General features: G+C 37.5%; 1 protein-coding gene across 3 annotated transcripts in view; it reads right to left on the minus strand.

Moving 5' to 3' along the window:
* Positions 1–283: 283 nt before the first annotated feature.
* Positions 284–26268, minus strand: part of LOC103908669 (cell adhesion molecule CEACAM3) — a 132207-nt gene continuing 106222 nt past the window's right edge. The window contains exons 3-11 of one of the 3 annotated variants that reach the window (XM_087303349.1): positions 25665–26009; positions 19440–19565; positions 11734–12039; positions 11101–11400; positions 7602–7916; positions 6706–7008; positions 3711–4004; positions 2808–3110; positions 284–1781 (exon numbers count right to left, since the gene is read on the minus strand). In XM_087303349.1, coding sequence (XP_087159475.1) covers positions 1675–1781; positions 2808–3110; positions 3711–4004; positions 6706–7008; positions 7602–7916; positions 11101–11400; positions 11734–12039; positions 19440–19565; positions 25665–26009 — 2399 coding nt within the window. In that variant the 3' untranslated portion in view covers positions 284–1674. Of the gene's footprint in view, positions 1812–2749; positions 3111–3710; positions 4005–6705; positions 7009–7601; positions 7917–11100; positions 11401–11733; positions 12040–19439; positions 19566–25664; positions 26010–26268 lie in introns of all 3 variants that reach the window. The other 2 variants (XM_087303350.1, XM_087303346.1) reach the window with 2 other exon arrangements.

The following is a 26268-nucleotide window of genomic DNA, read 5'->3' on the forward strand; positions in this document are numbered from 1 at the left end:
AATGCAGTGAGTCTTAAGATTTATCATTGAAACACAACTGATCATTAACATTATAATTTAGTTAAATTTCATAACAAAACTCAGTAAATAATTGAACTACCAATGATGTAGTCTCATGTCATCTTCAGATTAGTTTGGATTACTTTGAACAGGACTAGGCAATATTATTCACTTTTATGCAGCTTTTTCCCCTCATTCCCATTTCCCAGATTCACTTTTCTCTAAAAAACATGTTGTAGAAAACTAATAGTAGAAAAAATAAATTAATACAATCCAACACAAATTTCACACAAATTTTCTTTATTATTTTTGACTTGAATACCAATTGAATACATTTTTAAGCGTTTTGTGTGAAAACAGTTGTTAGAAAGCAAAACTAGAAACAATAATCGTCCACTAAACTTGAGGACAGAAAGTTTCAGTAAGTATTTGACATGTATTCATTATGAACATGCAGTCGTCAAAAATGACCAACAGATTCATCAATAAATCAAAGGCAATTTTAACAGTGCAACGTCACTTCAGTAAGTGCTCGAGTTGAACAAGAGCTTCTTTAGTTAAAGGCTAGTTTAAGTGCTTCAGCATAAATACAAAGTCCTTTATATACTAAATTTGACACACAGATCAGATTTACATAAAGAAGATTCACTTCAGAACAACATTTTAAAGCATAATAAAATGAGAGTGAAATAATAGACTCAATAATAGTAAATAATGAAAAGTATAAAGTTTAAATGAAAAGTAAAATACTGTATATAAGAGTTACAGCTGATTAACTTCTTCAATAAACGTGTAACAATAATAGACTGAATATAAGTCTGGCACTGATGGTCAAGATGTTTCTGAAATGTGGGTTTCATACCCGAGACCCAAAAACAGTGCCATTATCCTGATATTGGTGTTAATTATTAAAATTAAAATACATCTAACGCAATGATTAGAGAAACACTGCTGTGGTAAAACGTATGATAAAAGCTGATCGCTGTCTACAATCACACTCAATCAAAGCTCTGAGAATTAAACTACTAACAGAGTAACAGATATGATGAGTAACATTTATAAAATGATATGACAGTGTTTTAGCAACACACTTCCATCTCCATCTAAACACAGAATCTTTTTATACACACACACGCACATACACATACGTGCACGCACGAGTTTAACGGCTGATCAAACACAGGTTTGTTTCCTACATTCACTGGACGGATTGTAGAAGCTCAGAAAAGCAGAAATATGATTTGTGGTTGTAGCTGGAGCTTTAAAAGTGCTATAATGAAAATCTGGTTATACCTAGGAATAACAGAATAATAATCGCTGCGTACATGGAAACAGCCATACCTCATGAGCCTCAAACCTCATTGTTTCCTCGTTCTCTTGAAAATCTATAAGACTGTTAAGTTGCACACGGGACTTTTAGTTAGCATGCTTTCAATATTTGCATGTACTTTAGGTAAGTGTGTACTATTGTGTACTATGTGTATGTACTATTTATAAGTTCTTAATCAGTTTAAAGTTTTTAAGTCATCAGAAGTTTGTCAGCCAAAACACAGACTGTTACCTGTAGATAATACAAAATAATTCAACTAACTGAATCAATTCACTATACAGTATGTCACCTTTAAATGTTGATGATGTCACAGTGATTGGCATTGGTGGGCGTGTCTTCTCTCATTAAAGTGAACTCATCCTCTCGTTCTCATACACGACATTCTGATCATCTTCATACAACAATGGTGATTCTTCAGTCACTGAATCATTCACTTGGTTTCCTGTGGAACCTGAAACCGAGATGGATATTAAAAGAAGATCTGAAAGGTTTTAATCATTTCTAAAGAAGCAAAAATAATGACAAAACTTACTATTAAATTTGTATTAAAAATAAAGTGTCCAAGATCATTTGCAGAACACACAGTTGACAATATTTTGATTCTTTTGGATAATATCAGTTTTGTTTATGCACTTATTCTTTCCTCTGAATTGAACTTTATTTATGAACACTGAAGAAACATGGAAACTCGATGTTAAGTTTAATAATTTGAGTCATTAAAGTATTTAAATAATTCTAAACACAGTTTCAGTCATTTACATTAACTTCTGACTATCAGCTAGTGCCAAAGTCTAAATTGTATTATAATGATGAGAACCAACATGACTATAAAAAAACTAAACTAAATCAAAACACAAACTTAAATACAATTCAGTCATGCAGCTGTAAAAGAATTGTTGAATCAGTATCTTAACTAAATAATCTAGTCTAAAACCTCAATAAACTGCAGGAAGTTGCAAAGTCTTGATGGTCATGTGGATTGTGTAGATCATTTAAAACCCTGTGTCAAATATGGTTAAGTAGTCTGCACAAGGTTAAGGTTGAAGATACGATGGAACTCATTTTATAACATACACAAAAAAGCTTTTCAGTTTTATAAAGACCAGGGGCCTCATGTACAAACACTTGCATTAAATTCATACAAAACATTGCATTTGGACAAAGCTGTAAATGTGCATATGCAGTAAAAAAAAATTCAGATGTATGAAACACCGCGTACGCGGAATCCCACGCATATTCTCTTTGTACATCCGAATTAACGTAAAACTGAGCTGTGTGAGCTGAGTCGAGCAGAGCACACACATCTAACGCCATCATCTGATCTTATATGAAGCAAGAGATTGCGATGACATGTAGTAATGTCCCAATTCTTAGGAGTAAATTTTGAAGCCCTTCCCCTTAACACTCACTTTTAAGGGCCAGGGGGAAGAGGTAAGGGTACAAAAATAGAGTTGGGATTGGGCCTTATAATACTCACCATAGACCATAACATCGAATGCACTGATATTGTGTCCTGTGCTGGAACTCTTTTTCATTAGTTGATAAAGGCCCTCATGCTCACGTCTGATGTTACTGATGATCAGTGATCCAGTCTTTTCATCAATCTTCAGTCCATCTTTGAATCTCCTATCAGGACCATTATATGGAATGATCTGTCCACCTTTCACTTCAGCTATGGGAGACTCCACACTTTTAAACCTCCATTCAATCTCATCAGTCTGTATATCTGCAGCACACTGTAGAACAGCTCTATCTCCCTCATTGAATGACATTGGAACCCCTTCATGTCACAGAAAGGACAGAAAAAACATTATAACTAGAAATTCAGTAAAGTATCTTTGGACACAATAAGGCAGAAATATTCTGCATATGTAAGAATAAGAACTGTAGATGCAAATAAAACATGTTAATAACTATACAATATGGACAAAACTATATGTTAACATAAAAGCAGATAACAACCGCCTGGATATACTTTATTCTTACTTAAAGGGGTAGTTCACCCACAAATGAACATTTACCCACTATTTACTCTCCTTCAAGTGGTTCCAAAGCTTTATGAGTTTCTTCCTTCTGTTAAACACAAAAGAAGATATTTGAATAAATCCTGTAAGCATTGACTTTCATAGTAGGAAAAACAAATATGGAAGTCAATGGATTCCAGCTTACTCCAAAATATCTTCAATTGTGTTGAACAGAAGGAAGAAACTCTTTTGGGTGAACTACTGTATCCCTTTAATCTGCATGATCAATTACTGCAAGTTCACTATAATCATTACTGGAGCAAAGAAAACACAAAATGAATGACAATTACATTAACACACTATATTAACTCTTAAAATTCAGTGTATATCTGTTTTTTAAAGCACAAATGACTCACCTTTGATAAGAACACCGAATTTCTTTTCAGTGGTTCCACTGCTGCTGATGATCCTCATTTTATAAGCTCTATTGTCTTCAACAGTGATGTTGTTGATGGTCAGAGATCCAGTCTCCTCGTCCAGCACTAGTCTGTCTCTAAATCTCTCATCTAGATATGTTATCTCTCTAGCTTCTCTGGTCAATTTAGCAATTAGACGGTCTTCAATCAGCCACAGTATTTCATAGTTTCTCTGTATTTCAGTATCAGACTTTAGTGTGACAGATTTTCCTACCCATCCAACAATAATGGAATCTTCATGTGTGAGAGCAGCATATAAAAAATAAAAAAACAGAGAAAAAAAGTTGACATTAGATCAAGTAAACAGTTTGCAGTGTTTTGACTGGGAGGAAATAAACATTTACAGATCAACATGTCAATGTGTTTTATCTCATAGAGCAGGTGCCCGAACAAACTCTGGATTAAAGGATTAGCTTCACATTGACAAACTCAATATCAGGCTTTGTTGGTACCATGACGCTGATCATCATCTTTCTCTGTAAACTCAGGCTTTGATCCTGAGTTTATAAGCGCACGTACATGCTGGCGGGACATTAGTAGCAAACAGCCCAACATGCGCCTTGAAACATAAAGATAATGCGATTGACAACAAGCAAGAGAGTGGGGATAAAAATAAAAAGTTGCAAAGACAATGGGCTTAAAAATAAGAATTTACAAACATTTATACAGCAAGATGAAAAGAGCTGTTAATGAAATAAGGAGATCTAAAGGAAACAGCTTGCTTTATTAGTGTGTCTTTGAACTAATACTGCTGTTGTTCAGCGCCACCTACTGGACTGATTATTTTTTAAGAGTGATCTAATGGGGATCGAAAACAACTGCTGAGAGTTAAGGCTTATGCCATCCTGTGCCATTTAAATGGAGCATCATCATCGATTAAGTAATCATATTCTCTTTTTTCCCAAATATATAACCAACCCAAACAAATATTCACTAAGATGTATGAAACACACACGTACTGTCCCACTAACACATAGATTGAAAGAGTGGCACAAAGTGAAAATAAAGTAGCATTTTAATATAACAGAAAAACAAGTGCCATGGTAAATCCTACACAATACAAACTAACTTAATGAAACAAACTGCTCCCGATTAGAATCAACATGCCAGCAAATCAGGCAGCAGAGTATCAGTAATGTATTTTTATTTTTTGTAATTTGCATACCTGTAAGTTTCATGCAAGTAATATGGTTTGCTTTTTAGTTTGTGTGTGTTTGTTTGTGTGTGTGTGTGTGTGTGTGTGTGTGTGTGTGTGTGTGTGTGTGTGTGTGTGTGTGTGTGTGTCTATACTGAAGAACCCACAGAGCACAATATAACGGTAAACAGGTCGGGAACACTGCCGCTGTATTTCAACATCATATCTGATGGCAGACAATAAACAAGGAGAAGTCTAAATTTTATTTTAATGATGAAAATCTACAGTACTATAAAAGACTAAACCAAATCAAAAACACAAACTTAAATACAATTCAGTAAAGAAGGAGTAAGAGAATTGTTGAATCAGTATCTTAACTAAATAATCTAGACAAAAACCTCAATAAACTGCAGGAAGTTGCAAAGTCTTGATGGTCATGTTGATTGTGTAGATCATTTAGAGCCCTGTGTCAAATATGGTTAAAGGTGCAGTAGGTGATTGTCTTCAGAAAGATTTTTTGTTGTGCTGGTTGAAAGTCTCTTGACAGTCCAATAGTAATGATTACAGTAAATGATCTAAATGTGTTTATATGTATTTTTATATTCTGGGTAAAGCATAACACTAAAAATTGTTCATCCAATTAAATAGAGTCGGACCGTCATCTCCCTTAAATCCGATAAGCTGGTCAGACTGTCTGTCAACAAATGTAGATTCCGACTTCTGCGCATGTGTTCACGCAGATCCTCCATTAGCGCGTGCCCGTCTGCATTACAAACGCATGCGCTCCGAGCGAGCTGCGGGCCTCTTGCAGATGCCCAGTCGGAGCCGGAGGTGCCGAAGGACAGCCGAGCTCAGGCCGATTGCTGTAAAGCCAGGCGCGGGTATAATTCGCTCTTAAAGCGGCCGCGCGGTCATGAGACGGACCGGGAGAAATCAAATTCTGAATTGAAACTTTTAAATACCTCAATCAATATTGGAGTCACTTTAGCACGCTGGAGGAAAAACACGCTGAAGTATTACTGTTAGACAGGTAATGTTCTGTTTTGAAACTATTTTAGTCAGGCTAAGCTTATGTTAGATTGTGTTGTGTTATGAATGACTTATGCACAGATGTGATGTTCAGCCACTGAAATATCCTGGTGAAAAATTGATGTGATTATTTTCAGTTTCATACAGTTCTTTGACAGCATCGGTAATGTAGATTTATATTTAGTTTAACAACAAAACACCAGTAAATAGCGCTATTTCGCCTAACCTGCTTTATTGAGCTGAAGTTGCTTTTATATTCACATTGGGTCATTTTTGAACAATGACAGTCTTCCTATACTGTTTACCATGCTACTCTGAATATTCACTCTGAAATAGCATGTAAGTGTGGCTGAGTAATTAATGTAATTCCTGCACGGTGCGGGCGCTAACTGGTGAACTGGTGTTAGCTTTTTTGGCAGATCACCTACTGCACCTTTAAGTAGTCTGCACAAGGTTAAGGTTGAAGATACGATGAACTCATTTTGTAACATACACAAAAAAGCTTTTTAGTTTCAGAAAGACTTGATGATTATGGTTAAGCCTTCTTACTAAATTGTCCAGTTTCACAACTAATTGTGTCTGCAGTGTTTGATTATGACTGGAATATTAAAACATTAATGATGTGGTTTAATAAGAGATCTTTATTCTTTAATCTTTCATCTGAACTGATTCAATCTTACTGGAGTCTGTACACTTTGAGCTGAACTACCAGCAGTAGAAAAGCAATATATGAGGAAGACACCATAACACTTAATGATTTATAATACTCACCATAGACCGTAACAGTGAATGCATAGAAACTGTCTGCTGTGCCGGAACTCTTTCTCTTTAGTTGATAAAGCCCCTCATGCTCACGTCTGATGTTCTTGATGGTCAGTGATCCATTACTTTTATCAACCTCCAGTCTGTCTCTGAATCTCCAATTAGGACCATTATATGGAACGATCTGTCCACCTTCCACTTCAGCTATGGGAGACTCCTCACCTTCAAACCTCCATTCGATCTCATCAGTCTGTATCTCTGCAGCACACTGTAGAACAGCTCTATCTCCCTCACAAAAAAAACTTGGCTTCCCTGCATGTCACAGAATAAAAATAAAGAAAACACTATAACAAGAGATTCAGTAAAATATTATCGGATACAATGAGGCAGAAATATTCTGCATATATAAGAATAAGAACAAACTGTAGATGCAAATAAAACATGTTAATAACTATACAATATGGACAAAAACAATATTTTAATAAAAGAATATAACTGGATGTACTTTATCCCTTACTTAAAGGGATAGTTCACCCACAAATTAACATTTACTCACTATTTACTCTCCTTCGAGTAGTTCCAAACCTTTATGAGTTTCTTCCTTCTGTTAAACACAAAACAAGACATTTTGAAGAAAGCATTGTATAAGCATTGACTTTCATAGTAGGAAAAACCAATATGGAAGTCAATGAATACCAGCTTCAAAATATCTTCAATTGTGTTGAACAGAAGGAAGAAACTTTTTTGGGTGAATTATCTTTTTAATCTGCATGGTCAATTTCTGTAAAGTCACTATAATTATGACTGGAGCAAAGAAAACACAAAATGAATGACATTACATTAACACACTATATTAACTCTTAAAATTCAGTGCAAATCTGTTTTTTAAAGCACAAATGACTCACCTTTGATAAGAACACTGAATTTATTTTCAGTGGTTCCACTGCTGCTGATGATCCTCAGTTTATAATCTCTGTTGTCTTCAATAGTGATGTTGTTGATGGTCAGAGATCCAGTCTTCTCATTTAGCACTAGTCTGTCTCTAAATCTCTCATCATGGTATGTTATCTTTCTAGCTCCTCTGGTCATTTTAGCAATTAGACAGTCTTGATCTCCAATCATCCACTGTATTTCATTATTTCTCTGTATTTCAATATCAGGGTTTAGTGTGACAGATTCATCTATCCTTCCGTCAATAATGTACTTTTTAGGTATGATTTCTGCAAAAAAAAAAAAAAAAAAAAAAAACAGAGAAAGAAATGGTTGCCATTAGAGTAAGTAAACAGTTTTCAAAGGTTTGACTGAGAGGAAACAAACATTTACAGATCTACATGTCAATGAGTCTTTTTTTCTCAGAGAGCAGAAGCCTATGGTGACTGAATTACAGGATTAGTTTCACACTGATCATCATCTTTCTACGTAAACTCATTGATCCTGAGTTTATAAGTGAACGCACATGCAAACAGCCAATCATGTGCCTTGAAACAAAGATGTTTTACATTGCATGTAAAAATGTAATTGACAACTAGCAAGAGGGCAAGCACCATTCACAGGCAAATATTATAGAGTTAAAAATAAGAATTTATACTCTTAATTTATACAGCATTATGAAAAGAGCTGTTGATGAAAAGAGGAGAGCTAAAAGCAAACAGCTTGCTTTATATATGTAAGTGTAGATGTAAAGCAGGGATGTCAAACTCAATACCTGGAGGGCCGCAAGCCTGCACAGTTTAGTTCCAACCCTGTTCCAACACTTACCTGTAGGTTTCAAACAAGCCTGAAGGACTCAATTAGTTTGATCAGGTGTGTTTAATTAGGGTTGGAACTAAACTGTGCAGAGCTGCGGCCCTTCAGGAATTGAGTTTGACATCCTTAATGTAAAAAGTATAGACCTTTTTCATAGAATGCAAAATTATCCATGATGCTTTGTGTGTATGGCTAAGGAGGATGCTTCAAACTTCCGGTCGGCAGCTTGATGTGTATAAAGAGTCACATTTTGACAGCAGTAAACAACGGTTTAAATCTACTTTACTTGCTTTTAAAGGGCATCTATGGTGAAAAATCTACTTTTCAAGCTGTTTGGACTGACATGTGTGTAAGTATAGTGTACAGACCGTCATATTGGGCTGATATAAACACACCCAGTCCATTTTTTAAAATTTAACAAGATAAAAACGGTGGACCAATTGGATCGGTGTTTAGATCGACTGCAACTTGACGTAGGAGTGCGGTCCCCCCGCCCATCAATATTGATTGACAGGCACGTCACCAAGTTTGTTGATTCACGTCCGCCATTTTCAGCGTGAGTCAAAGCAATGTCGCTAAAGGAACACCCTTGCTCTATTTTTAGATGTAAGGCTCATTGGGCTCAACACAAGATCAATAATCTCCACATGATCGCTCTAATCAGAATTATTGTTTGTACCTTTTGGTAGGTTCGCAAACACGTGTACTTTTCATTGCATCTACCTTAAACTTTAGCCGTTCACATTTCTCACGTTCACAGAAGCTCCCTGTGACCTTAACTAGGTGCAGCTCGAAAAGTGAAAGTGCGTTGCCTCGTGTGTGCGTCTCTCCATTGGAAATAAAATAATGAACTTGCCTGCAGGTTGCACACCAGAAGCGCCGTGGCGCCACGCAGCACCATGCATTTTAGAATTTTAAACATAGTTTTCTATGAGGGTACACACACCGGCAATTCAAGTCGGCAGCTGTCCGCATCGCCCAACCACAATTCGGGACACTTCATGTTACTGCCCCACCACAGAGCAACATCTGAATAGTTTAGTTTTAAATAACATGTGAATTTGAGTGTCTGAATGTGCCGTGTCGAGGCTCTGGTGCCTTAGTCAAAGTTAATTCAGTGTGCGTGGTTATTATTCTCGGTGTACAAGCTCGACACTTTAAACTAGCACACAGTTAGCTGTAAAAACAAGACAAAGACACAAATGATTGTGTTCTCTCTGCTTGGTCTGTGTCCGAGTCGTACATGTACAGCTGAATGCTCATCCTCTCACTCAGTTTGCATCTCTCTCTGTCTGCCTGCCTGTTGCAAACACAGATCGGGCGAGCTCTTGGCTCCGCCCCCTTGTTATATTCGGCGGAATTTAAAACTAATTTTCATGTGTAGCAACACACCCCTAAAACAGCGAGCTGTGTACACGACCCCAAAATAACACGTTTGAACACATTAAAATAAAAAAATCTGAACTGTGTGTTGAACTGAACATAAACTGGCAAACTCAGAAGAATCATAATATTAATATTAAATCTTAAAAAAGGGGTAAACTATGTGCCCTTTAATGTCTTTGAACTAATACTGCTGTCGATCAGCACCACCTCCTGGACTGATTATTTTAATAAATGCGATCTTATGGGAATTAAAAACAGCTGCAAGTGATTTAAGCTTATCATCAAACAGCATCTGTGCCATATAAATGGAGCTTCGTCATCGCTAAAGTCATAATTTTCTCTTTTTTTTCAAATATATAACCAACCCAAACCCAAATATTCATCATAATGTTTAACACACACACTTTCAAAATCAAAGTTGTGCATCACAAAAACAATACACAAGCCACTCAAAACAGAATTGACACCCATTTTGGATCAAGATTTACCAGTTGTAAACGATGTAAATTGAAGTTCTAAGCATCCTACCGGAAGACGCTGGTCACTATGGCACCCTCCATACAGCAATGAAGAAAAGGGTCTATAGCTGATAATGTGTACTGTATAGGTATACAGAGACTACAAATTAAAAAAAAGTAAATAATATAAAAATAATAAACTACAATTCCAAATTTCTACTGGATTACAAATATAATAATTATACATTATCTCAAATAATTATAATAAATAAAAATCCTCATCAAAATCATCTGATTTAATATTTAAAAGTGACCTTTAATTTGCAGCATGAGGATTAGGAGGAGTGGCTTCATTGCATCATAGATGTGTCACAGTTGATTGCTTACAGTCTCTAAACCAGAACATATCCTGCCCCAGAGAAGGTTAGCCATGTAGTGCAAGATAACATGACAACAAAGAGCGATCTAAGCTGAGCTACCTTCATGGTACTTAAATCCAGAATTGGTGCAACCCAAACTTAAATTTAACCTGCTAGCCAGCTAACCTGCCTTTACGGTACAGACCTCTGATCAATATAACAGAATATAAATTCTGCTGGAGGAAACAAAATCCAGAACTGAAACTGAATCTTAAGTATTTTAACAGGTGTAAAAACCATGAGATCAGGATTATATACAAATGCTAAATACTGCAGTGACAGAGCACATCTCATCTGTATATCCTAGAGTTTGAGACCATTAAATAACAGAAAAAAAAATGTTTCATGAGGAAACACTGAGATGATCACTGCACTGAAAGACACGAGATCCTCACCATGAAAGTAAACAGTGAATGTCTTGTACGTGGCTTCTCCTCTGCTGATGATCTTCAGTTTATAAAGTCCAGTATGTTCAGGTTCGATGTTATTGATGGTCAGAGATCCAGTCTTCTCGTCCATCTTCAGTGTGTCGCTGAATCTCTCATCAGGATATATTATCTTTCTGGTGTTGCCAGTCATTTTAGCAATCAGATCATTTTGAACTTTAAACATCCACTGTACCTCATCCTCTCTCTGTATTTCAGCATCAGCCTTAAGAGTGACAGATTGTCCACGACTCACTAACATTTTCTCCTCTTCGTGTGTGACAGCAGCACAGAAAAACACAGAAAGAAAAGGATGGCATTAGCTCAAGCACAAGTTTTCTGTGTTTCGACTGAGATAAAAACTTACAGTTCAAGATCTGCTATAAATAAAAATATTAGCGATAAATGCTGCTTGAGGCAACATCCAGAACTGACGTTTTATCATGTGCAGAAACAGCTAGCTAGATCATGATTATTCATAAACACTAAATACTGCAGTGACAAGAGTTTTAGATAATTAAACCACAGAAAAAAGATTAAAAAATAAAAATACATGTAGAAGAACAGTGATGATCACTGCACAGAAAGACTGCAGATACTCACCTTTAAAACAAACAATGAATTTACTGTTTGAGGTTCCTCCACTCCGCTTGATTATCTCTAACCTATAATCACCAGTGTGTTCCCATTTGATGTTCTTGATGGTCAGAGACCCAGTCTCCTTGTCCAGCTCCAGGCAGTTACTGAATCTCTCTCTAGGTCCACCATATGTCTCTCCAATCCCTTCAAATATTTCAGCTATTAGGAAGTTGTTATTGCTAAACCACCACTGGATCTCATCACCTTCAAGTAGTTTAGTTTCAGTCTTTAAAGTTACATTTTCTCCCTTTGCTGTATTTATTTTTTTTCCTTCACGGGACACAGAAGCACATGAAAAGAGAAAAAAAAGATTGTAATGAGTCAGTAAAGCTTCACTGGACATGAAGAGACAGAAACTGTCAACAAGAACAAACTGCAACTTTTAATGTCAATGTAACATATTAAAGGGTCACGAAACACCAAAACACATTTTTTGAGCTGTTGACAGTCGTATATGTGTCCCACACTGCTAAAAACACTATTAGGACACCTATATTTCACTAAAAAGTGTAAATTGGTTGTTTTTGCGTTATTTCAAGCAAATTCGTACTTCCTGTTTGAAACGAATTTTTGAAGCTGCGTCACGGTCATGACATAATATCGTGTATTCCCGCGTGCAGACTGGGCGTCTGTGCCTGAGTGAGTCTTATTACGTCTTACAGTGTGATGCATTAATGCATGAGTAAGGCTTGGTTCAAACCAATCAGCGCGCTCTATTTTGCAACTTCATTAATATTCATTAGTGTCACTGTTTACACCAGAGACGCCACGTTGTGTTGGCAAAACAAGCGTGAAGTGTTGCTTTTATAGTTTGCTGCCATTAAGTTTCGTTTTCCTTTTCTCTCTGTGAGAGCTCAGACTCACGTGTGGATTAACAGTGTACGCGACGCGCGACAACAATAACTTACGTGTCTAAGGAGGATTATTGTTTACCTGAGAGCTGTTCTCATCTGCAAACGCTGAAATCCGGATTCGCTTGTAGTCTTCTCTTCATAAAGACGCGGCTCTAGTTGCTGGTGATTGTCCTGTCTCTACAGATTTGGTAAGTGAGCGACCAGTGCTCTTTGTTTTTTTAGTTTGTTCATATCGAATTAAGTTAACTATTGCACTGAGTGCAAACTTGTTAGCACTGCATTTTGAGACCGGAATAACACACGCAGCTTTCTGACGCTACCTGCCGAGTGCATCTAAGTTTCCGGGAAATGCGGAGGGTTTTTTTTCTCTCATTCTCCGTGCGGTATCAAACATTGCATGAAAAATACACGCTTAGAGCAGCGCCTCGAATCAAATATCACGTTTGTCGCGAGGGGCATGAATGAATTCCCTGAATGAAAGAGCCAAACTGCAGTTAAAGTCCAACATTTAATAATTTGGCAAATAATTCAACTACAGATGTCCATGTAGGTTAAAGACAATGACTGTAAAAAATACACCATCACTTTCTCGTGTGTGTATTTTGACTGAAACTCGCGCGTGCCCAAATAGACACTCCCACACCATCCCACTTTAGTTCCTCCGACACTCCCCCTAAACAGAGCTGGACACGCCCACTTTTCTGACTTTTTCCAAAGTAGAGGTGTGAAAACACCCTGCTGAAACGAGGGGGTTTCATGGCCCTTTAATATTCATTAGTGTCACAGTGTTTACGCCCCAGAGACGCCACGTTGTGTTGGCAAAACAAGCGTGAAGTGTTGCTTTTATAGTTTGCTGCCATTAAGTTTCGTTTTCATTTTCTCTCTGTGAGAGCTCAGCTGGAGTCACGTGTGGATTAACAGTGTACACGACGCTCGACAACAATAACTTACGTGTCTAAGGAGGAACATTGTTTACCTGAGAGCTGTTCTCATCTGCAAACGCTGAAATCCGGATTCGCTTGTAACGTTAGTCTTCTCTTCATAATGACGCGGCTCTAGTTGCTGGTGATTGTCCTGTCTCTACAGATTTGGTAAGTGAGCGACCAGTGCTCTTTGTTAATTCAGTTTGTTCGTATCGAATTAAGTTAACTATTGCAAATATAGCACCGCATTTTGTGACCGGAATATCACATGCGGCTTTCTGACACTACCTGCCGTGTGCATCTAAGTTTCCGGGAAATGCTGAGTTTTTTTCTCTCATTCGCCGTGCGGTATCAAACATTGCATGAAAAATACACGCTAAGAGCAGATCCTCGAATCAAATATCTCGTTTGTCGCGAGGGGCATGAATGAATTCCCTGAATGAAAGAGCCAAACTGCAGTTAAAGTCCACCATTTAATAATTTGGCAAATAATTCGACTACAGATGTCCATGTAGGTTAAACACCATCACTTTCTCATGTGTGTGTATTTTGACTGAAACTCGCGCGTGCCCAAATAGACACTCCCACACCCTCCCACTTTAGTTCCTCCGACACTCCCCCCTAAACAGAGCTGGACACGCCCACTTTTCTGACTTTTTCCAAAGTAGAGGTGTGAAAACACCCTGCTGAAACGAGGGGGTTTCATGGCCCTTTAATAATCTTTCAAAATTTGAATGACTTTATAAACCATCTGCAGCCATTTACAATAATGTATTGAATGATTCGGATTTCTGCTTTCCAATCCGTCTCATCATGGACCAACGTTTATCCTTTTCTCATCATCTTATTTCTCATAATTTTTTTTTATTAAATATATTCGATCATTTGAATGAGTATTTAACTGTGAATTGATTTTAATTAAAGAATAAGTTAACACACTGCTTAATATAAGAATGTTCAGAGCATTTGCCTGTCTCTTTATAACTATTTTCAGAAGCCACCAAACTAGGTCAGAGGTCACGGAGAACTTGAGTGGAACTGAGGGCTGAGCACTGGAAGCAACTGTTTCTATTGTTATTTCTAGTAGTAAATATTATCTAAAATGTCTAAAGGTATTTTGCTATTTTTACGGTTCATTCTTTTTAAGTGATTCCACTTTTATTCAAAATAGACTTTGTGTAGTAAGAATATAACTGCCTGAATGTAGATTATACCGGTTTTTAACCAGTTTTGATAAAGACGGCTGAGAGTACACTCAGCCTTGGATATGAAACAGATTGTACTTTAAGTGTGTGTGTTCTATTTGATTTGTAAGAGGCGAAATTATCATATGCATTTGTTTATATGACAAAACATGTCTTTTTGACTCAAGAAGGTCCATACTGACTACAATGGCAGATATTGATGAGATGAGGGCCTGTTGTGTGGACTTTGGGGGTTTTATGATGTGGTCAAATGTCGATTGGTCAGTTTGAATGTCTCAGCGTTTGGGCTTTAGTCACATGGACAAGAAAGATACAAAATAGCTGATAAACTCAGGCTCTGTCTCTTTTCCTGCCCCCTCTTTTCCTGCTCTGCTCCTCTCCTCCTCTGGAGTCTATCTCCTTTGACTCTACTGGAATCAGGCTAACTTCTGAGCCTGCTCTCTTTGTTTCTCTCTCCCTACCCTTGTGTCTCTCCATCTAACTCTGGTAACGTAATTTTACATTTAAGCCAGGTACAATTTATATCATATTTTTTATCATTTCATATAAATTATCATTTTATACAGTTATTTTGTGATTAATTCAGTTGTAACCATAGAGAATTATTGTCACTATATCATCTCATTTTCAAGTATTTGTGAATTACTTTTGATTTAACATCAACACTTAATTATTTCATATTGCAATACAATACAATCCCATAATATCAACGCTCTCCCACATTTATAGTTATTAATACCGCCCTTATTTCCGTTTTTGGTATGAGATTGCAGAAGAATGGTTTGACTAGAAATGTACAGTTTTTTACCATCATGCTGATAACTTTTTAGTCGCTAAGCAGAACTACAGTTTACACCTCTGAGGTTAAAACCCATTCTTACAGAATCTTCGCTTCCACTTTATATTAAGTGTCCTTAACTACTATGTACTCACATCAAAAAATAAATACAATGTACTTACTGTGTTCATAATGTATTTGAGAACACCTATGGTGCTCTTGAGTTGGGAGAGGGGTAGGGTTATGGACAGGTTTGGTGGTGTGGGTAGGTTTAAGGGTGGGTTAAGGTGTAGGGAATGGTCAGCAGTGTTTTTACAAATGTAATTACAGAAGTTAATTACAGATGTAAATATATACAGGAATTTAATCAAGCATAAGTACACAATAAATATATGCATTTACACAATAAGTACATTGTAACAAACATATTAATTCCTGTGTAAGTACATATTAGTTAAGGCCACTTAATATAAAGTGGGACCGAATCTTCTAACAATATTTTGTACTTTTTCCTCACAACTTTATAATTTAGGATGTATAAAAAAAATTCATGTAACATTAACAGTTAACTGCTTTTCTCCTTCTTGTAGTTTGCGAGGGCGTACTCTCACTATGTACAGTTGCCTTGAACTGGGCCAAAGCACGCTTGTACTCCCTCCCATCTCCCTCTACGGGCTGCACTCGCATTACATTAGGGGTGTCAAAATTAATCGTTTCTTCGGTGCATCGCAATGCAGACGCGGACAATTCGGTATCAGTTCAGTAATAATCATAACCGGTTATTACTGACGTCATTTACCTCATATGCGCTCTGTCGCGCGGGAGGCGATCGCGAGTATTTACAGCGCTTTAACTACTTAAAACTCATAAACTGTGCACAATTTTGCTGTGTGTGTTTGCTGGATCAGTCTTTCACTGACATATACAACAATAGCCCCTATTTCACTGATATCGGGAGAATGAAAGTAGCCTACTCCATTTCTCTCTTTCTTTCTCGCTCTCGCTTTCGCTCAGTCTCCGTTTCTCTCTATCTCTCTTTCACACACACACACACACACACCCAGTGGCCCATTTGACCTGCTGGGGTTGCTTTTCTTCTCCTCTCGGCTGTTTTACAGCTATACGTTTGGATACAGAAACGAGCGCATGTCTGCAGAGTTTTCTCCACCGTGTCTATCATGCATCAGCTGTGAGATCGCCGCTGCCGCTTATCAGTGTCACTTATCTGAAGAGCGCAGCGCGCAAGAGCCAATAGCAACCGTTTTTGTTGAGGGTGTGACCAATCAAAGAGGTGTAAGAGAACTAGACAAGGATCTGAAATTGAGCTGGATGTTTATATTTGTTTATATTATTTGCTTAATGCTCATTTTGTTTAAAGTTACAGTTTGTATATCTGACTGTTTGTATTAAACGACAAAATTGTTTTACAAATAATATATAAATATACAAACATTCATACATTTTAATACAAGAAATGCTGCTGTGAAGAAAATATAAAACTGTGTATGGAAAGCATTGTCAATGCACCGTGATGCACCGAAATATTGAATTGAACCGAATCGATCGCATGATAATCGTAACTGAACCGAACCGCGAGACTAGTGTAGGTTCACAGCTCTACATTAAATTCGGGCCTGGGCACGCTTACGTCATCAGTGATGCGCTGGTCAGAAGCGCTCTCGCTCAGCACAGTGGAGATTTCTTCAGTTATATCGTTGTTTAAGTCATTTGATATGCAGTGACACAGTCAAATATTTCACTGAACAGATCAGCCACTTTCGGCACTCATTAACAATCCTAAAGTCCTCGTCCCAGGAATTAGGAGGTTTGCTTAAAGGTTTCGGCCTTTAGCACATTTAGCATTTTTGGCGTTGCACTTTGCCAGGGCCGGCCAAGTAAACCGTGCCTGAGCCCGATTCAGAGCACTCACACTTCTCAAACGATCCGAGAAACGGGCATGGGCAAGGATTCGATAGCATAGTGTGAGTAGGCCCTTAAAGGGCCATGCATGTTTCAGCAGGGTGTTTTCACACCTCTATTTTAAAAAAAAAGTCAGGAAAGTGGGTGTGTCTAACTCTGTTTAGGTGGGAGTGTCGGGGAAGGATTTAAATAAAAATGGGAGTTACCATTTGGGCACGTGCTAATTTTCACCGAGCCTAAACACACAGACGCAGGGGAGAAAGACAGTGACTGTGTTTAATAACAGTAACACTGTTGAATGTTTGATACCGCACATTGTATAAGAGAAAAAAAAAACTCTGCATTTCTCTGTAACTCAGATGCACTCGGTAGGTCAGAAAGCCACGTGTGTGTAGACTATCCTGTAACAGGATATTCGTAATTAAAGGTAATAGTTTAATTGCGGTGCTGACATGTTTACACTCAGAGAGCAGCATTTACAGAGCATCTTTCAGCCCATAATATTGTAGTGAGATTAACGCCCTGTAAACTTTAGTAACTTGGAAATCATTTTGACTAAGGCCTGTTTTTAAACACTGAAAGAGTACTGCTGATGATACGAACTAACTTTGCCATCTGAATAAACAAACAAAGACCCCTGATCGCTTACCAAATCTGTAGAGACGGGACAATCAACACCAATTGGAGCCGCGTCTTTTTTAAAAGGAGACAAGCGGCAAATCCAGATTTCAGCATTTTCAGATGGGGAAAAGCTCTCGGGTAAAAAATGTTTGTATAAACGCACTGTTGTCACGTGCACTGTAATCCACACGTGAGTCCAGCTGCGCTCTCATAGCAGGAAAATGAAAACAAAACCTTTGTTGCAGCACATTTAAAAATTAAACACTCATGAACAGTGTCTCCAAACAGGTCTTGTACTTCCACTCCACTTGTTTTGGCAACACAACGTAGCGTCTCTCTGCCATCTGAACACAGTTTTAGGTAAAAACAGTTGCGCCTCATATACAATAGAGCGTGCTGATTGGTTTGAGCCAAGTTTTCTCATGAGTAAATGTTGCACACTCAGAGACGTCACAAAGTACTCCCAGGTACAGACAGAAAATCTCCACGCTGGAATACACACAAGGATCTAATCGCAGTGACGCAGCTTAAAAATATTTGTTTCAAACCGGCTAAAATCTGTGGGCTTTGATTGTCAGCGCTTAATGCCACAGCAATCAGATTATCTCTCCAATAAAGTTCTGTCAGTTTCAGAAGATTTCAGACACCCAGCGTGAGATTAGCTGTGATTAAAAAACTGCTTTTATTCTAGTCGTAATAAAAAAAATTAGACTTTCTCTAGAAGAAAACATATTATCAGACATACTGTGAAAATTTCCTTGCTATGTTAAACATGTGGGAAATATTTAAAAAAATTCTGACTTTAACTGTATATATTTCTTTTTTGCATCAGTTGCATCAGGGTCAAATTACCAAGGTCAAAGTATACAGCACATTAAAGTTAAAAGCTTCAGTTGTATAATGTAAACTCTGTTTCAGTGTAGAGTCTAGCTCTGGTATAAAGGACGATTTTGCTAAAGTAGCCAAAATATTCACCCAATAAAGAAGAGTTTTGCTCAGCAAGAAAAAAAATTACATGAAACAGCATAGATGTTAAAAGTATGTGATGTCATCATGACAACATAACAAACAGGGAAAAGAACTTGAATCTTAAGCTTATATGTAGAAAATGCAGACAGAATAATGTTGTATTAAAATCATTTCCAATAATCCCTAAAAAAATTTATGTTGAAAACACAAGTGGCTCCAGTTTCTCTCCTCAGTTACTGTGAACTAAAACTGTCACTGATGAAGGGGTAAGACAACATCACACTGAATCAATCATAAGCAGAGCTTAAAAAGAGTGATGGCAAAACACATGGTTAACACTCAACCGAGCCACAAATAAAGCTCAGTGTTTTTCTTTTGCTGTATCAACTGTAATACTTACCAATTTGTTTCTGTAGTTCAGAGATCTTGTTGCGATAGTAAAGAAAACCCAATACAGCTGCAACTGCAACCAGCACAAGCAGCATAACAACAATTCCTGCTACAGCACCTGAAGACAGACCTGAACCTGTAATGATAAAGACAATCATTATGAACAGTCTGATCTATAACACTATAAACATCAGTGCTTCACAGGAGCAGTCGTGATTCTAGAGTGAAAGTGCAAACAGCACAGACATGCAGCCACAGACAGAATAACAATGAAAGACAAGTCAAAGAGGATTAAGAAAAATCATTGAGTTAACTATTATTAGTTACTTTCACTCCACTAGGTTTGAAATATATATTGCACATTTAAAGCCTCCATATTAAATCAACAGTATTAAATATTAGAACATGATGCATTGCTGCATTTGCTATAGTAAAAAAAATGTGTCTGTTTTTTTTATTGTGTCTGTTTATTTAATGTTTGTTTGCGTGTTTGTTTATTTGACATTAATAGAAGATAATACGGCAAAACAGTTTACTGTCAAGTCCTGTTATTTTTATTGTCCTATATTAAAGGTGCCCTATAAAGAAAATCTAGATATACCCAGGCATACTCAAATAATAAGACATACTGCATACATAGGGCATTTTGGGAGCCTCAGACACTACCGATTCCTCGTTCTCATGTAAATTCTACAAGCGTAAAACGCAGGTGAATAACAGCCCAATCAGAACACAAAACAGACTAGTGAGACAATAATGATAATTTTCTTCCCTTAGTTATTTCTAAGTTTTTTTTAATTTTATATTTAACTTACTATGTATGTGGAACTTTTATTTTGAAAACGAGAAACGCAGATAGCTTACTATGCATTACAATGCAATGACTGCATGAGCCACTAACTTGTCAGAATGCGAATTGTAGGATTTGTGGATTATAAATGTACTCAACTCCAACCTAAAGAGACATAAGGGGCCCTATCATACACCAGGCGCAAGGCATATGGAGTGATTAGTTGCTATTTTCAGACCAGTGAAACTGTTGATTTCAACTGTTAATTTTCTTTTACACCATGTTCTTTAAATAGTAAATCCATTTGCGGCACTTTGTGGATTATTGGGTGTGGCGGTCAATAAAGGAGGCGTGTTAACCAGTTAAACTCTTCTGTTATTTTGGAATTTCCGCCTGGATTTTGCCTACCCAAATTTAAAAGCTTCCCAAATCCACATGCAAAGGTGTAAATGCAAAAATTTGGCATCATTTTAAAGAAAACCCTTTGAATTTTCATAAATCTCTATTGAAAGTGTTTAAAATAACTGTATATGTCGTCTGTGTTATAATAAACACCTAAAAAAAAAGAGGCACTTGCTGTATTTGTTTTTTATACACTCAAATTTGAAAGTGTACCTTTTAGGCACTGTGTGGTCTAGCGTGCTGTAATAATTTTGGTGGTTCCTGCACATGTCTGTATTCATAGGAAAAAAAAATGTCTCTACCATAATCTATGCAAAAGTTATTGTATTCCAACTGATGAGCACCGGCAAGAGCTTTCATTTGAGCTGTAACTTGTACATGTGTCATATAAAAAAATATGAAAATGAACCAATGTAAAATACCTAGCTCGGGTATCCAAAATATTGTGTATTTAAGTGTAAATAACTTGTACAGTAGAATTAAAACCAAAGTGATGCATATGTGCATAAAATACAGATTCTACATTTTCAAATAAAACCACTTACGGGGGTCTGGTGCAATGCTAGCTCCTTAAATCTGAAAACGAAAGTCGATGACGAAACCGGATTTGATTTCTGGATTATCAATGTAAATAATAAAATCCCCAGCAATAGCAAAATAGTCAAATTCAGAGGTTACTATTGATAACAGCTCTGTAAAATCATCAATAGAAGCTGGAGAATATTTTGCAGGTCTGTAGATAATGATCAATAATAGGTGTGGAGCACCTTTCAGTGCTATACTCAGATATTCAAAAGACAAATAGTAACCAAATGACACTTGTTTACACTCAGACATCTTTAAACAGGGCAGCGATGCCTCCACCTCTCCTATTAGCTCTGCAAAAACTCAAAAAACCTAAGTTTAAAGGAGCTGTTTCATTCAGAGCTGCTGCGCTACAACTGTCATCTAGCCAAGTTTCAATTAGAAGCATAAAATCAAGGCAATTTGTGTTGATAAAATCATTGACTAAAAGTGACTTATTGTTGAGTGATCTGATGTTTAAAAGTGCTAACTGAACAGTTTTAGCTGAAGACATTTGGTTAAAGCATTCATTTATAAAACATCTCCATAGTCAATCGATGGTCAAAATGTTGCAGACACCAAATGTTTATGAGCTTTAAGAGAAAAGCAGGATGCATTTCGATAGTAAAACCCAAGCTTAAAGGTGCAGTAGGTGATTGTCTTCAGAAACATTTTTTGTTGTGCTGGTTGAAAGTCTCTTCAAAGTCCAATAGTAATGATTACAGTAAATGATCTAAGGCTGTACTCACACATGTACAGTTGCCTCGAACCGGGCCAAAGCACGCTTGTCCCCCCCTCCCCTCCCCCGATGCCCTGCACTCACATAACAATCGGGCCTGGGCACGCTTACGTCATCGCTGCTTCGCTGTTCAGTAATCGCTCTCGCTCAGCACAGTGGAGATTTCTCTAGTTATATCGTTTCAGTCGTATGATATGCAGTGACATGCAGTCAAATATTTTGCCTAATAGTCCTTAGGGATGCGGTGACACGCAGTCAGATATTTCGCCGAACAGATCCGCCACTTTTGGCGGTCATGAACAATCATAAAGCCCTCGTGCTGCAGGAATGAGGAGGTTTTCTGAAGGTGCAGCTGTCGTGCAGTGAGGGGTTTGCATATTTAATAAACTACGGCAGTTTGCGTTTACTGAACAGTAAGAATGATTGATAAATCCATATGACACAGTCCCTTAAAAGTCACATCTAGCTTTCAGTTTCGGGCTTTGGCACGTTTTGCAATTACACACAAGCGTACCGTGGCAAAGCCCAATTGAACCGCGCTCAAGCCCACCTCTTCCAACCAGGCCAGGGCCGGCCAAGTGAACCGTGCTTGAGCCCGATTCAGAGCACTCACACTTCTCAAACGATCCGGGAAACGGGCCTGGGCATGGTACGGATAGCATAGTGCGAGTAGGCCCTTAATGATAAAGAAGTCCTGCCGGCCATACGGACACAGTGTTCTATTGGACAGATAATTTGCAAACCAATTGGTAGCTTGGTTCGACATAACAATCCATGTTAAAGAATTATTCAAACGTGTGTGATCAACAGTATCAGATGCCTTTGAAAGATCAAGAAAAAGATCAGTGCAATAATTCATTACGATCCATTGCCTGCAAAAAATAATCTAAAACCAGTGTGGCAGAAACAGTACTATGTTGCTTTCTGAATCCTGGTAATTTGATACTGTTATTTGATACTGATACTGTTACTGTAGTTTTATACGTTATTTGTGTCCAGAAGCAGGTTAAGTTGATTACTGATTAATTTTTCAAATATTTTTGAAACGAAGTCAAATTTACTTTAAGTTTTTAAACTGTTAAATTACTTTTTAATTTGATGAATAAATTACTTATGTTGTCCACTGCTGGAGACATTATAAATGTTCAAAGGAATCTGTGCTCACCTCTATGAGCATTCTGATCTGTTCCTGTTCTTGAAGCAAAAAATATTATTGTAGTGGGAATGCATGATTTTGCATGAAAATAATCAGATAAGTTGGCCATGTTGTTTTAAGCTATCAGTTGCTATTTTGACAGTGTTTTCATATTTAAACACAGGAAAACATTCTTGTAATAACCTAGGAAATTATGTCTTGAAAGACAAGTGTCTCATATGTTTATATTTCAAATTTAACGAAGATATCATGCAAAATAAGATTTCTGCAAAGTTTTTCGAGACTATATCGGTGTTCTTCAAGAGACGTCACAAAGTACACCCAGATAGGGCTGGGTATCGTTCCAAAATTTTCTATACCAATACCGATACCTTGAATTCGATACTGTTTCCGAACGATACTTTTATTTTAAGAAATATATTTAAACAAGATTACATAACTCATAATCTCTGAGAAACTTTGGTTTTATTTTTTCAGGATGTTTGTGACACTTTTAACAGCAGGCTTATCTCTAAGACCAATAAACAAAGAAACAAAAGCACAAAATGAACAAAGTGTAGTTAACACAATATATTAGTGCAAAAAGTTTTATTAAAGTTCAAGCAGTTTTAAGTCAATCAATTTTAAGTATTTGTGAGGCCTGCTGCTGCTTGAAGATTTAGTTCAACCAAAAATTTAAATTCTGTCATTACTTATCTTCAAATGAAGATATTTTTTAATTTAATCCAAGAGCTTTCTGATCCTCCCATAGATAAATCGTTGAATAAAGTTATTTTTGTTTACTTTGCACACAGGAGTATTCTCGCAGCTTGATTATGATTGAACCACTTGTATCACATGGACTTATTTTGACTATGTTTTTGGTTCCTTTCTGGGCATTGAAAAATGCATATCCAGTAAATCTAATCTTTCTCCACAGTAGAAAAAGGCAGCAAACCTTTAACAATAAAATTGTAACGGCCCTGTGGCATTCATCTTTCAGCAGGAGCAGAGACTATAACATTAATGTGAAGAAAACATGAAAGCTAAACTGTTAATGCAGCCAAGGATAAGGATATTTAAATAAGATAGGTTTAATGTGAGGTAAACTTCATCATTTACTGTTAACCTTAAAGAATTTTAGTATCAACTTAGCTAGGTATTTAAAGCCATCAAAACAGTGCATAACATTACACAGCCTACGTTAGGTCCAAAAAAAGGATTAATAAATTTACCCCACACAAACCCCGGTTACACTGTCAGGTCTTGATGCCCAATTCTGATTTGTTGCCTATATCAGATTTTTTGAGACACTGCTCGCTGCAGAGCCATTTGGGCAGAGCTGAGCTCCAGCGAGGGGGAGCATGAGCTCTCGTTCCTCCTCCTATAAGCTGTTTTAATGCGTACACCAACCCCACCCCTAACCCTACCCCCAGTGACATCACTCGTAGAAGAAATGCAAGAAAGGAGGAGCGAGAGCTGAAGCTCCCCCTCACTGGAGCTCAGCTCTGCCCAAATGGCTCTGCAGTGAGCACCACTTGGATTTTTTTGCTTGTACATTTACATTCTTTTAGGGTGTACTCACACTATTAGTGTGGCAGAGCGCGGTTCACTTGGGTATGACTGTTTATGAGTGTCAAAAGTGGCGGATCTGTTCGGCGAGTTCTGCATCTGTGCCACATTAGCGAAATATGCAAAGTGTAGTGTATAAGCAGTGAATGGTTCAGTCCTGATTTACCCACACACAGTTTATGTGATGGAATGGCCCTGATGTGTGTAGTTGAAGGTGTGTGCGCACTGGTGTTAGAGAGAATAAAGTTGCTCTGTGTAGCCCGCAGTACATGTATTAATAGCAGCAAAAAGCAAAAGTTACAACACGAAGTTCGCCTAACTTTAAAATGATTTTGAGGCGGAGGAGGTGGGAAAGGGCCTTCAGCTTGCGCTTATGTCTGTTTACCTTTCGGAGCCCCAGCCATTGGCAGTTATCCCCCTCAGTTACGGAGGACGACGCTTGTGGTGGGCACGTTGTTTCGATGACTGCACCGGCGTGATCATCTTGCCGTCAAACAATGCAAAAATGTTTTAAAGTTTAGTATACGCATTACAGTCTCACATTTGACAAGCTCTGAGCGAGTGGGCATAACCGCGTAAACTTTTTAAGACAGCCTCGCTGCAGCCATCACCAGCATTTGATCCAGGCATGTTAAGGATGCCGCAGGACGTTGACAAGATTATACCCTTGGGTATCGAAATTTGGTACCGAACGAAAATTATTTTTTCGATACTCGATAGTATCGAGACGATTCGGTCGGTGCTTAAAAAGTATCGAACTCGATACCCAGCTCTACTCCCAGGTACAAACATCCAGTCTGCACACTGGAATACATGCAAGTATCTAATCACCGTGATGCAGCTTAAAAAATTTGTTTCAAACCGGAAGAACGAATTTGCTTAAAATAAAGCAAAAACAACCAATTTTCACTTTTTTATGAAATATGTGTGTCCTAGAAGTGTCAACAGCTCAAAAAATGTGTTTTGGTGTTTCGTGACCCTTTGCCATCAGATCATTTACAAACCATGATTTTAAAACACTTGAATTACTCACCACTGACAGTGACAATGAATTTCTTGTATAATATATTTTTGTTGCCGTTGATCGTCACTGTATAAAGTCCAGCATCTGTGTCTTTTGCATGTTTGATGGTCAGAGATCCGGTCTGGTCATTCAGCTCCAGTCTGTGTCTGAATCTTTCATCCGTATCATAAAATCTTGTGCTTTTTGTCTCTTTATCATCTTTAGCCATTAGTTTTTCTTCATCTCCAAACCTCCACACTATCAGCTCATCTCCATGTAGTTCAGTAACATCAGTGAAAAGAGAGACATGATATCCTTCCTTCACTGACACACTTTTGATTTCAGCTTTATGATCACCAATTACCAGTGGAGGTTCTGCAAGAAACACATTTACAAACTGAGATTAAACAATGAACCAAAATATAAAGTTTAGCTTACTTTAGCTTATTTTATGGTTACTTTATTCCATGGTCTGTTAAAATTCTTGAATCTGATTGGCTGGAGGGAGTGCATTATTTTCATTAAAACGCACATGTAGTTTCCGTCAGATTTGATCACAGTTCGAAATAAATGCGCTTCTCCCAAACGTTTATAATTACCATAGCAACTCGCATGTGCTGCACAGGAAACGAGG

Source organism: Danio rerio, chromosome 22 (assembly GCF_052040795.2).
Source record: "Danio rerio strain M-AB ecotype USA chromosome 22, GRCz13ab, whole genome shotgun sequence".
Taxonomy (NCBI): domain Eukaryota; kingdom Metazoa; phylum Chordata; class Actinopteri; order Cypriniformes; family Danionidae; genus Danio; species Danio rerio.